General features: G+C 43.6%; 1 protein-coding gene across 6 annotated transcripts in view; it reads right to left on the bottom strand.

Moving 5' to 3' along the window:
• Positions 1–12,568, bottom strand: part of UBR1 (ubiquitin protein ligase E3 component n-recognin 1) — a 158,709-nt gene that overhangs the window by 92,151 nt on the left and 53,990 nt on the right. For all 6 annotated transcript variants that reach the window (XR_006282337.1, XR_006282338.1, XM_038407956.2 and 3 more), the window contains exons 17-20: positions 8,508–8,618; positions 6,501–6,566; positions 5,771–5,872; positions 4,830–4,893 (exon numbers count right to left, since the gene is read on the bottom strand). Coding sequence is in view for 4 of the 6 variants with exons in the window: in XM_038407956.2 (XP_038263884.1) it covers positions 4,830–4,893; positions 5,771–5,872; positions 6,501–6,566; positions 8,508–8,618 (343 nt within the window). In the remaining 2 variants the exon portion in view is untranslated. The remainder of the gene's footprint in view (positions 1–4,829; positions 4,894–5,770; positions 5,873–6,500; positions 6,567–8,507; positions 8,619–12,568) is intronic.

The raw sequence follows: 12,568 nt of genomic DNA, 5'->3' as shown, positions 1-12,568 counted from the left end.
AACTGTGGGACTGCGCCATTCAGGCTCTGCTCAGGGATAAGCTGCTTCAGCATACCTGAGGGCTGAGTCAGTGCAGGCTCTGCTTATGGGATGAGTCAGTGAAGCTGAGCTGCTGCAGCATGCCTGAGGGCAGGTCTACACTACAGCCAGGATCAGTGCTCGGAGATCGATCCACCGGCAGCCAATTTAGCGAGACTAGTGAAGACCCGCCAAATCGACAGCAGATCGCTCTCTAACCAACCCCTGTACTCTACCCCCAGCAAGAAGAGTAAGGTAAGTTGATGGGAGAGGTTTTCCCGTCGACCCCCCGTGGTAATTCAACCTAAGGTACGTCGACTCCAGCTATGTTATTCACGTAGCTGGAGTTGCAGTAGCGTAGACATAACCTTAGTGATGAGTCACTGCAGGCTCTATTGAAGGGATGAGTCTAGGCAGCTGGTCTTGCTGTAGGTTTGCCTTGGGGGGGACGACATACACGACTGTTTAAACCCCTGCAAGGGGACATACCTCCAATCAGTCCACTTAAGGCTTTAGGAGGCAGGGAAGATGGTGGTTGCCATAATATACTGCAGTGGGTTCCAGAACAGCCTCATTTATTGGGAGCACTACTCAAGAAGGTCCACAGATCCCAAGATATCAATCAATCTGCATGAGCTCCCCTGACCTATTTCCACTTGAATATTTAGTGAGGAAGCCACCCTCTGTAAGAGGTCCTGGTGTGCCCAATAATTGTCTGGGGCAAGTGAGGAAACACAAGATACTACTCAGACAACGAGGAGGAGGAATCCAACACTAGTTGAGGTGATTTGCCCAATCCCTCCAAATGGAGACTCACTGAGGCAGGTTCCCCATATTCAGTACTGGGCTTGGCACTAGGAGTGGCTTCCTGAAGTTCTTGCAATGCAGGTTCACAATGTCTACCGGAGAATGTAGAGGCGGGAGGGTATGGAAGGGATTTGGAGACAGCAAGAAAACCCACGAGTTCCAATACAGCCACTGATATGGCACTGGAGCCCAATTTCTTCCCAATAATGGCTCCCTACTAGCCAGCCAACAGGGAGGCTCTGCTGGATACCAAAGGTGAGAACTTCTTAGAGGAGATCGAAGGCTTGTGTGATGCAGCCATGACATGCAAGATCCCACTTCTAACTTATCTGGCCAGGGAAGAGAGGTGTCTCTTGGTGTCAGAGAGTGGTCCAGGAGTCCTTAGAGGACAGCATTGGGGAAATCATAGATGGGCTGCATATGAGGGGGTACCAGAGTGTCCACAGAATACCAATGATATTGGGTACTGAACACTAGTAGCCAGCAAATCCGTGACGTTGTCCATCGGTAATGGTCAAGATGTCTGCTGGATTCCCAGTGAAACCAGCACCAAGAGACTCAGACGACTGTGTGCCATGGCATATACCTTGGGCATTGATGGCATCGGGAGACTCTTGCTGCTGAGGATAGAGTGTGCTGGGTGCTGAAGCACTCTGTGGTGCAGATACCATTCTCCCCTTCTTCCCAGTTTGATCACTGGACGGGGACTTTGCTTACCTGGGATTACAGGTCTCCAGATGCAGTCCTCCAATGCTGCTTCTTAGGTACTGGAGAAGGAGATTGGCACTGAGACTCTCCCATCACAGTGGGAGTGCTCCTAACCAAAGCAGAGACACTTGGTGCCCCGAGCAGGAAGACTCCAAGGGTGGGAACAAAGCTGTCTCCCTAAGATGCTTAGTTTGACCTCCATGGGTTTTTTTAGTTCTGGCTTAAAGTCCCTGCAGATTTGGTACCTGTCCCTAACATGAGCTTCTCCTATGCACTTCAGGCACCCAGAGTGTGGTCGCTGACTGGCACTGGTTTCTTGCATGCATCGCAAAGTTTGAAACCTGGGGACTGAGGCATGCCCTAGCCCTGGGCATCAGAACCCAATCCAGAGGGAACCAGTTATACTAAGTAAACTACTAAAAAAGGAAACCTAATAGTAGAAAATTAAACTAAGACTATAAAACAACAAAACACTAAGAAAAAGGGAAATACCTACAACAACAAGGTAAAACACTCCGACAATGGTCACAGGCGATAAAAAGAATGGAGATGGGTTGGCTCCACCTTTTATACCGTTGCACAGCAGCACGAGAAAAAAAAAAAAAAAAAAAAAAAAAGATAGTGATGGGTACATCGGAGGGAAAAATTTCTGACACTAGTGCGCTGGGCATGCGCACACTTGAAGTAGAATGGACATGTGCAATCAGTCAAAGAAGAACCATACTCCTTTACAGATATTTCACTGGACAAATTTGTGAAACTATCTCCCAAAAGATATTTGAGGGCAAAAGGGAGGAAGTTTTTTGTTTGTTTGTTTTTTAAATTGTTAAATTTTTTTTTGCTGCCCATAGATCAGTGGTCCTTCTAGCCCAGTATCTTGTCTTTCAACAGTGGCCAGTCAGTGGCTTCAGAAGGAATGAACAGTACAGGGCAATTATTGAGCCACTGATGGAACCTATCCTCCATGAACTTATCTCGTTCTTTTTTGAACCCAGTCATACTTTTGGCCTTCACAACATTCCACTGGCAACAAGTTCCAGAGGTTGACTTTGTGTTATGGGAAGAAGTACTTCCTTCTGTTTGTTTTATACCTGCTGTCTTTTAATTTCATTGGGTGACCCCTGGTTCTTATGTTATGTGAACACTTCCCTATTCACTTTCTCCATACAACTCATGACTTTATCAATCTGTCATATCCCCTTCAGTCACCTCTTTTCTAAGATAAACAGACCCACTCTTTTTAAATCTCTCCTCATATGGAAGCTGTTCCATGCACCTAATCATTTTTTGTTGCCCTTCTCTGTGCTTTTTCCATTCTAATATATTTTTGGAGATAGGGAGATCAGAACTGCAAGCAGTATTCCAGGTGTGGACTCACCATGGATTTATCTTTTATTATTATCAATCCCTTTCCTAATAATTTCTTACATACTGTTAGCCTTTTTGACCACTGCTGATCATTAAGAGAACTATCCATAATGACTCCAAGATCTCTTTCTTGAATGGTAACAGCTAATGTAGACCCTATCATTTTGGAAAAAATAATCTCAACTATACAATGTGCATTACACTTTGCATTTCTCAATACTGAATTTCATCTGCCGTTTTGTTGCCCAGTTTTGTGAGAACTCTTTGCAACTCTCCTCAGTCAGCTTTGGACTTAACTGTCTTTTGTATCATGTCCAAACTTGCTGCCTCACTGTTCACCCCTTTTTCCAGATCATTTATGAATATTGTGAACAACTCAGGTCCCAATACTAAACCTTGGGAGTCACTCCATTTACCTCCTTCCATGATGAAAACTGAACATTTATTCCTACCCTTTGTTTCCTGTCTTTTATCCAGTTACTGATCCATGAGAGCACTTTTCCTCTTATCCCATTACTGCTTAGTTTGCTTAAGAGCCTTTGGTGAGAGACCTTGTCAAAGACTTTCAGAAAGTACACTATATCCACTAGGTTACTCTTATTCATATGCTTGTTGATTCCCTCAAAGCATTCCAATAGATTGGTGAGGCATGATTTCCCTTTACAAGAGCTATGTTGACTGTTCCCCAACATACCGTATTCATCTCTGTCTCTGATAATTCTGTTCTTTGCTATTGTTTTAACCAATTTGCCTGCTACTGAAGTTAGGCTTACCGGCCTGTAATTTTAAGGATTGCCTCTGGAGACTTTTTTAAAATGGTATTCTATTTTATCTCTGCATCCCATCTGGAGGCGATATATACCCAGTCAGTCAATATGGCAATAGTTGAAGTCCCATATTACTGGATTTTCTGTTTTTGTAGCCTCTCTAATCTCCCAAATGGTTCCTCGTTCCTAATAAACTTAAATCCCTCCTCCCAACCCCATCATCTCATCCATGCATTGAATGTTCTGCCTGTCTAACTGGCCCTGCATGTGGAACTGGAAGCATTTCAGAGAATGCTACCATGGAGGTCCTGAACTCTCATCTCTTGCCTAGCAGCCTAAATTTGGCCTTTAGAACCTCTCTCCTACCTTTCCCTAAGTATTGATACCTACTTGTATCACAACCACCAGCTCCTCCCCAGCACTACACAAGTCTGTCTAGATGTCTTGAGAGGTCCCCAATCTTTGCGCCCAGCAGGCAATTCACCATGTGGTTCTCCCAGTAGGGTTGCCATCCCTCCAGCATTGCCCTGGAGTCTAGGAATTAAAGATTAATCTTTAATTAAAGATTATGTCATGTGCTGAAACCTCCAGGAATACATCCAACCAAAATTGGGAAACTCTATCTCCCGATCATCACAAACCCAAATATTCAGGGTTATTACTGTTTTATTATAATAATGTTTCTTTGGTGAGGTATAGGGATTTGCTTTGCTTTCTCAAGTACTGTCACCTATACATGGTACAGCAATGTATACAACGTTAGAAATATTTTATAGTTAGTTGCATCTCACATCAGGATAATGGGTATCAGGCATAAAGTTAAGGGATAGATTCTTTTCTTATTATACCTGAATAACAAATTGTGGAATTATCTAACAACCTATACTGTATACAAGACACACTGGTTTCAGATGTCATGTTTGCATGTCATAGAACCATCTACTTAAGAGTTATACAGTACCGACCCCAATCCTCTAAATTAAAATACAGAGAATTGTCTAACAGAAAAGGTCATCTATCAAGTCTGTCCCTTCCAGCAGCAAATATCTAAGTACTGCCCTGCAGAAAGGAAAGAAGCTAAATTACAGCCAATCCAAAAAGCAAAAGAAACTCCAAAACACAAAATCAGATCTCATTTTTACTGTAAACAGAGTTTCTTACCCACAACATAGATGAGAACCTGCAGCATTTCTTCTATTAATATATTACATTGCTTGGTCAAATCCTATAGGGGTTAAAAAAAAACAGGTTGCTGGGTCAGGGAATAATGCAGTTAAGTGGGAAATCCAGACTTGAAGTTAAGGGTTTCCACAGATGACATTGGTCTCAGCCCAAATGTTCATAATTTACTATTTTAATAGAAAAACCACCCTCCAACCTGAAGCATTACAGTCTATGCAGTCTCTCCAGACTATCATCTGTGGCGATTGTTCTGTGAATAAAATGCAAAATTAACATAGTAGGAAGGGATATAACTGAGAAAATTGTGTTCTGAATGAAGAGCTAGGTGAAAACCCCACACACCCTGAAGAACTGACAGGAGAAATCAGGAAAATTGCATTCAGACTAAAAAGATATGTGAATATGCCTTAAAGGACAAAGACATGTTGAGAGGAAAAAGCTTCCTGACTTTTATCAGGCAACCTATGAAATAACAGGACTGGTAGAGAGACCCGCTCCGTATACAAACAGTAATCCTACTTAATGCATACGGAGGGTAAATGATGCAAACCAAAGACATCCTGAAGCAAGATGTTAACACAGAATGTGGAGAGAATTATAGGAGAAAGACGCATTGCTTTTCCTTGATACAATCCTATGCCATTCCAGTGTTAACATTCTTTGAATTGCCTGGTAACTAGCAAGCAATTTGGACAGAGACATTGAAAACAGCAAAAACTATTTGTTTTACACTGAGAACAAGAAATTTTCTACAACAGAGAAAAAAAAAATCACTTAGCTAACCACTGGATCACCTGTAACTTGTATTACTATTTTTGGTATGGTCTTATGATTGCAGTGAAACAGCTGCAGCTAGTTTCCTTGTTGATGTTCTAGAACCTTGAAAGAGGTGAATTCATGAATAGTTCCTTGCTGTTTACCTGGTCTTTGGTGGGCATGATCTTCTTGAAGGCATTGACAAGCTCATACCTCTGTAGTATCAGCAACAGGAAAAGGTTTGGATCCATAAGCGATGCACCAATCTGCCAGATAGCATCAAATTTCTTCATTAAAGTATGAAAAATTTCCCTCTTCCAACATCAATTTTAAATAGGAAACAAATTTAGAGCTAAGTACACAGCAAAAGCAGTTCAAAATTTAAAGCACAAAATTATGAGATACACAAATTAATGTTATAAAGTGTTTCAGTTGAAAAAAAAAATCAATGCATAGCTTCTTGATATTTTTGGAAGTCCTGGCTCCCTTTCAAGGGTTAACAGACATTAGTTCTGTTTTTGGGCATGGTTTTAAAAGAACTGGACTAAAATATCCTATCTGGCCATCTCATGACTGACTTACAAAATATATCGTTTTCAACTACTAGGCAAGATAGAGGATCTGTGTTTGGGGCAAACATGAGATGGGAAAAGTGGGACAGAGAATACAAATAATGACAATAAAAAGGAGAGAAAAATTTCTACATTGTATGACTTGTAATGTATGGCTGGGTCATTTGTGCAATCAGTACTATCCAGATATAGGGAAGTTTATTATAATTTGTGTTGCTACATAGTACTAATTAAAATTAAAAGCAAAATCACACAAAATGTGATGAATGAGACAAGAAGTTGGGAAGTACTTTGTGTTGGCAGTAATTTAAAAGGTTTCTACCTGCAGCATGATGATGTCTTTATCATACATCTCTTCTCTACATTTAACATCCTGGTAATAGAACACCTGTGTAAACAAATAATACAAACAAACAAGTTTCACTAGGGAAACAGTCATCTAAGAAATTCCTTTATATTCCCTGCACATTCTATTTTCACAAACAAAAGCTTCAAACATTTGTTCCCAGAAGTTTAAAAAGTGAGCCTAGACTGGGATATTGGGGCTTTCAAGTCTCTGTACAATCCATTAGATTACACATATACCGCACCTCTCATTTCAATTCATAGTCTTAGATTAACATGTACCCACTAAATAGGGAAAATAAAGTAAATGTAACATCTTCAGCTATTAACTACTTGCTCCTCACCAGTTAAACAACATCCCAGGTTCTCCAGTGTGAAATAAGAATGTTCCACAGTTTTGAAGCTAAAGGAGACTATATCCATGTATCTAAAGGGCAGAATTTTACCTTTATTTTCCATGGCATCTACAAAATAAAATGTGCTACCGAAGTGATTCTTATTGATAATTAAGAGGTACCCCATTAAGAATCCTTTGGGACTTGCAGATCTTCATTTTACATTTTTTCACACAATAACAACTATAGGCTAAGTAGTACCTGGTATTTACATTTATTACTCCTGAGGGCATTCTGTGACAAAAAAAAAAATCAAGTTTTATTTATCAATAAATAAATGCAGAGTCTCTCCAGCATGGCAGCAGGGACCACAGGCCACTGGCTGCACAAAGGTGGGAGATCACTCTGCAACCTCTCCACTCCTGGGACACGGACTCAGTGGTGAGGCTGTACCCTACCCTGACACAACACAAGGCCTGGGCCTGCCACAGAAACACCCTGAAGCCCTGCCCCTCTGCGCCAGGTGTGGGACAGGCAGACTCAATCAGGCAGGATCCAAGTCTGGAGGGGGATCACTATAGGGGGGATCCAGGTGTAGGGTGAGAGGATTCTGTATGGGACAATCTGGGTTGAGGCAGCTCAGTGCGGGGTCTGGGTATGGAGGGATCTGGATGCACAGTGGGTCACTGCGGGTGTTCCAGGTGCAGTGGCAATAGGACTCTGCAGGGGGTTCTAGGTAAAAGTGGTTGGGACTCAGTGGGGGGGCCTGGGTGTGGGGTTCTCAACAGTGGGATCTGGATGTGACGGAGTGGGGGGCTTGGTGGGGTGGGGATCTGGATGCAGCTAGCTGGGGGCCAGTGGTGTGGCGGTCTGGATGTGGGAGCTCAGGGGGGGTGGGGCTCATCAGGGTAGGAGTGGGGGTACGGAGGCAGGGCATCTGGGTGCAGGAGACTCCAGATATAGGGGCTGAAAACAGAGATTTGGGTATGGAGGGATAGAGGGGTTCTGGGTGTACAGGATGAGGCTTGGTGGGGGTATCTGGGTATGGAAGGTCCGGATGCACAGGGGTTGGGCGGATAGGTGAGCAGCTCCCCGTGCAGTGACCCCCTCCTCCTGCAGCTGAGGAGCAATGAGGGCAGGAAGCAGGGGAGGATGCCGAGCTTCCTGCAGCTGGGGGAGGTTTCTGGGGGTGGGTCTGACAGCCCCAGCCACTCCTTGCAGGGGAAGAAGTCGTCCCATCCTATCCTGCCTCCAAGCCCAGCTGGGACTAGCAGCTGATCTCGGCTCAGGGTAGGAGCCACTGGCTGGGCCGTCCCCAGCCCTGTGGTGATTTACCTCTCTGCCAGCTGCTCCAGGTGCCTGAAACGACATACCTGCACAGCTAGGGAGTGATGCATGACTACTCTTGCAGCTTCCCTTTGCTTCCCTGTCAGAGTCATTTTTCTGCAGGGAAGCAAAGAAATCTGTGAGAGACGTGAATTCTGCAACATGGAGTGGCACACAATTCCCCCAGGAGTAATTTATACTTGTGTTGTGCACAAGTTACCACACGAGCTTCTGCATCAGGTGGCTCAGCCATCCTTAGTACCAATGGAAAATGTTGGCACAAAACTAACAGGACACAAAATCACTAATACTACAGAGAGTACCTGGCTTATTAGGGAGAGCCCATTCCTTCTCCACATCTCTGCAGCAACCTGAGCAACCAACACTAGACAGCGCAAAGGGTATTCCACTAGCAGCTCCACTTGGAATTGTTCCTAAAAAATCAAGTTAGTTAAAGCTATCAATAGATTTAACATAGTACAAATCTTGAAGAATAAAAAAATAAAAATCAAATGATTACAAGACAATACAAAAAGACCTAAACTGGACACAAAAAGAAAAGAAAATAGTACTTCTTAGCACAGTGGGATATTTTGAACTCAGTTTTCCTTTTGGTGTCCCCTTTTAAAGCCTTCTGATCTCATCATAATTTATTTTCTACTCTGGTGCTCACCGTAGCCCTGATCAAACAAACTGAACCAGGTAGGTGGTTATGTGGCACCTCAGTGAGTTTAAATGGACTTCACATGGGTGCAGGGTATCTGCAGTCTCTCTCCAGTATCCGTGCCCGTGTTACATTGAGACAATTGCTGTTCTGTAGAGTGAACTGACTAATCAATTCAGCTATGAAATCCAAACATCAGCCCCAAAGCAGCCACTGTAGGGAATCCTTCTCTTACTAGTAGGAAAGATAAACCAAGTAGGAAAGTAACTCTGAGGCAGACCTTTTAAAATTGTTCCAGGAAACAATAAATCCCACTCCTACCCCTGAGTTTGGTCACATCACACCCACTAAAGTTCAAGAAACCCATAGAAATATTTGAGCCACCACTTGCAAAGCAGACCCATTCCCTTTCTGGCTGGGAGACCCAGGAAACAATAATATTGCCCACTCAACAGAAATTTTCAACATTATCTTCCAAGAAGTGAACATTTCAACCTTCCTGAAAAATGCAATAGTCTACTCAATCCTCAGGAAGTCAACATCTAATGCAGACCAGCTTTGCAGCTAAATAAAAATCAAGAAAGTAGTAACAATCAAGTTCCAATAATATATGACATCTTCCAACATTCTGGATGCTACTCATTTAGGCTTCAAACCAAGGCACAAGAGAGGCAGCACTCATAGCACTAAAAGATGTCTTCCTTGTGGCAATAGATAAAGGCCATATCTCAATGCTCATACTGCTTGACTTCTCTGCAGCTTTCCATAGAGTTGATCACAACATACTACTGACCTGCCTACAACATGGCTGGAGTAAATATCTCAGCAGTACAGTGGCTCCAACCATTCCCCTCCAAGAGGACCTCAAAGGTACACAGAGATCCCACAGCAATCCTTTCCTTCTTCAAAGTCTACATGGAAGTACTTTAAAAGGTGGTAAGCCATCACATGTCCCAGTCCCAACAACATGCAAGTGATACCCTGCTGCATACCTCACTTTCAACATGTAATTGTCAACATTGCAAGAGACTGTACAAGAGAGCAGTTCATGGATGGGGAATAGTTGGCTCAAACTAAACCCAAGAGTGAAGAGATGCTGGTCAGAAGGACAAAAACTTTTGAAGAACTAGCTGGGACTTTGGTCTCCGCTTGCATGTAAAGCATTTGCTCCACACTCCCCATTGATAAAAGTGGTGTGAATCCTCAAGGTCATTCCTAATTTTATATCATCAGGCAGCATCAGTGGTGAAAAGTGCCTTCCACCTGCACCTTGATAGGGAACATCACTCCTTCCTCCAGGACAAGAATCTGGTCACAGTGATCGATAATTTCTTCATGTCTAAAGTAAAATACTGTAAATCACTATCTGGATGCAAGACAGAGACTCCAGCTTATATAGAATGTATCGGCCAAACTCCTCAATAGGAAGGGCTACCATAAGCTTATCTCCCCAGCAGTGGCGTAGCCAGGTGGAGAAAACAGGGGGACCGGAGACTTAAAAAGGTGCCACCCACTAGTACTCACCTGGCGGCGCTCCGGGTCTTCAGCGGCACTTCGGCGTCGGGTCCCTCACTCGCTTCAGTCTTCGGTTGCACTGAAGGACCCTCCTGCCCCCGAAATGCCGCCGAAGACCAGAGCAAGTGAACGACCAGACGTCGAAGTGCCACTGAAGACCCAGAACGCTGCCTGACCCACCGCCGAAGGCCTGGAGCGCTGCCAGGTGAGTAAAAATTAAAAAAGCGCCACTTCTGCTCGGTGGGAGAGCGTCTGCTGCCCCGCTCCTCCCATAGCTATACTACTGCTCCCCAGTGTTCTGATCCCTCCTACGGTTCCTATACATTTCCACTGATGGTTCTAAGTTTCAATCTTCACCTTCCAAGCCATCGAGTCGACCCAGAGACATCAGCAATTACGTCTCCATCAGTGATCTGCCAAGATACGTGCACTCCTCACAGACAAAGCATCTTATAAAATTCAAGATTTTAAGAGCTGTAAGTAAAACATTTGCAGTTATTGGAATTCAGCTGTGGAATGAACGAACACGGGAGATCAAACTAATCCAGAATCTAAAAATTTCAGAGGACAATGCAAGTCTCTCTTCTTTGACATAGCATCTCCACCATAATCAACAGTGTTTTGGACCTCCTTTGTAAGTTCTTAAAGCTGAAGCCAAGATGCTTTTTGCATGACCACTGCAGACATAAGCTGTTCCAATAGGTCTCTCCCGGTAGATATAGTCAATACCAATAAGGATGTCTTAGAAGGAACCGAGATTGTATGAGAAGCATGGCATTTACTTGGTACCGAGAATGAACTGGAGAATGACATAGGTACAGACATTACCGAAGGAGTTATAGGAACCACCTTCTTAAAAGGAGTTCTTAAACTCCTATGCTCCTGAGTTCTGCTTCTGCATTATAGAAAGTCTTGGTACGAAAGCATGTTTGGTGCCTCTGTTCTTAGAAGAGCCTGGAGTCATGCACATGAGGTTAATACTGATAGTATCTGGAGACTCAACAGTACCCAGTTGTTTAGTTCCAGGACACCAAGACTTCTTTGAAGTAGACTCCTTCTGAGGAGGATGGTCACTCTTTTTATGGGTCTTCTCCAAGGATTTACCTCAAGTAGATCCAGGTGAACATGCTGAAATCAAAGGGTCACTTGTTCACTCCCAGGCTGATGTCCTGGCCTGGATCTGAAGCTGGGTGAAGAGAATGCTCCATCATTAAGAGTGCGAGACTTATCTCAGGATTCCTCTTCAACCCTACTCTTAAAAACAGAACAGATAGAGCACTTCTGAGGAATATGCAACTCCCCCAGGCAGTGGATACACTAGAAATGCCCATCACTGACCAGGCAAGTGAGGCACCATTTGAAGCCTGGAGAGCAAAAGTCATCTGAGGAAAAAGATCCACCCTTTCCCCATCCTGTAAGGTGGGAAATGATTGAGACCAACAGAGAGAGAGACACACACACAGAATGTGATTCATATTTAGTACATCCTTTAATAAGTGAAAATATAACCATGTATTATTAAAAACACTGTATGCAACTGAGGAAACCTCCCCCACAAATTATTTCATTCATCAGTGCAGAACCCTCTTTAGGGCTATATATAGTGACCTATGTGCACCCCAACAGCCTAAGAGTATCAAGGAAGGTCTTATGCATTCTCATACGTTTCTCCTGATCAATGCACAGAGAGTTGGCTTTGACAGCCAGCTCATGCTCTAGGTTAGATTTGCTGTCGACATCATCTGCAAGGTGTCCTCTGCATCCCTCAATGTCTGCCAAAGGCTCTGGATGGTGTTATCCATTTCATGGATTTCGTTAACAAGGCATGACTGGGTGAATCCCAGCTTAGCTCCACGTTTGACTTCTGTGCGCGCTTGGCCAGAAAGGGGTGGGTGCGTGGGCGTAGGAGATAGTGTATTTTCAAATAGAAAGGCACACTAATGCTCTGTCTCAGGCAGAAGCAGTTGAGAAGGAAGTGGGGTTAGTTCGACCATGCAGCCCTATATAGCCTTGGTGCAGGGCACAAAGATGTATGGGACACATGACTACTATCAAAAATCTCTAAAGATTCAGGCAGTGTAAGCACCCCTAGGGACATACTTGAAGAATAATTTGTTACTACAGCAATTGGCACAATAGAAAATAGTGTAATACCATTGATCCTGCTACAATAGAAGGATTTTACTAGGCACTGAATCAGACAAT

Source organism: Dermochelys coriacea, chromosome 6 (genome assembly GCF_009764565.3).
Source record: "Dermochelys coriacea isolate rDerCor1 chromosome 6, rDerCor1.pri.v4, whole genome shotgun sequence".
In the NCBI taxonomy this organism is placed as follows: Eukaryota; Metazoa; Chordata; order Testudines; family Dermochelyidae; genus Dermochelys; species Dermochelys coriacea.
This window is presented reverse-complemented; position numbering and strand designations above follow the sequence as displayed.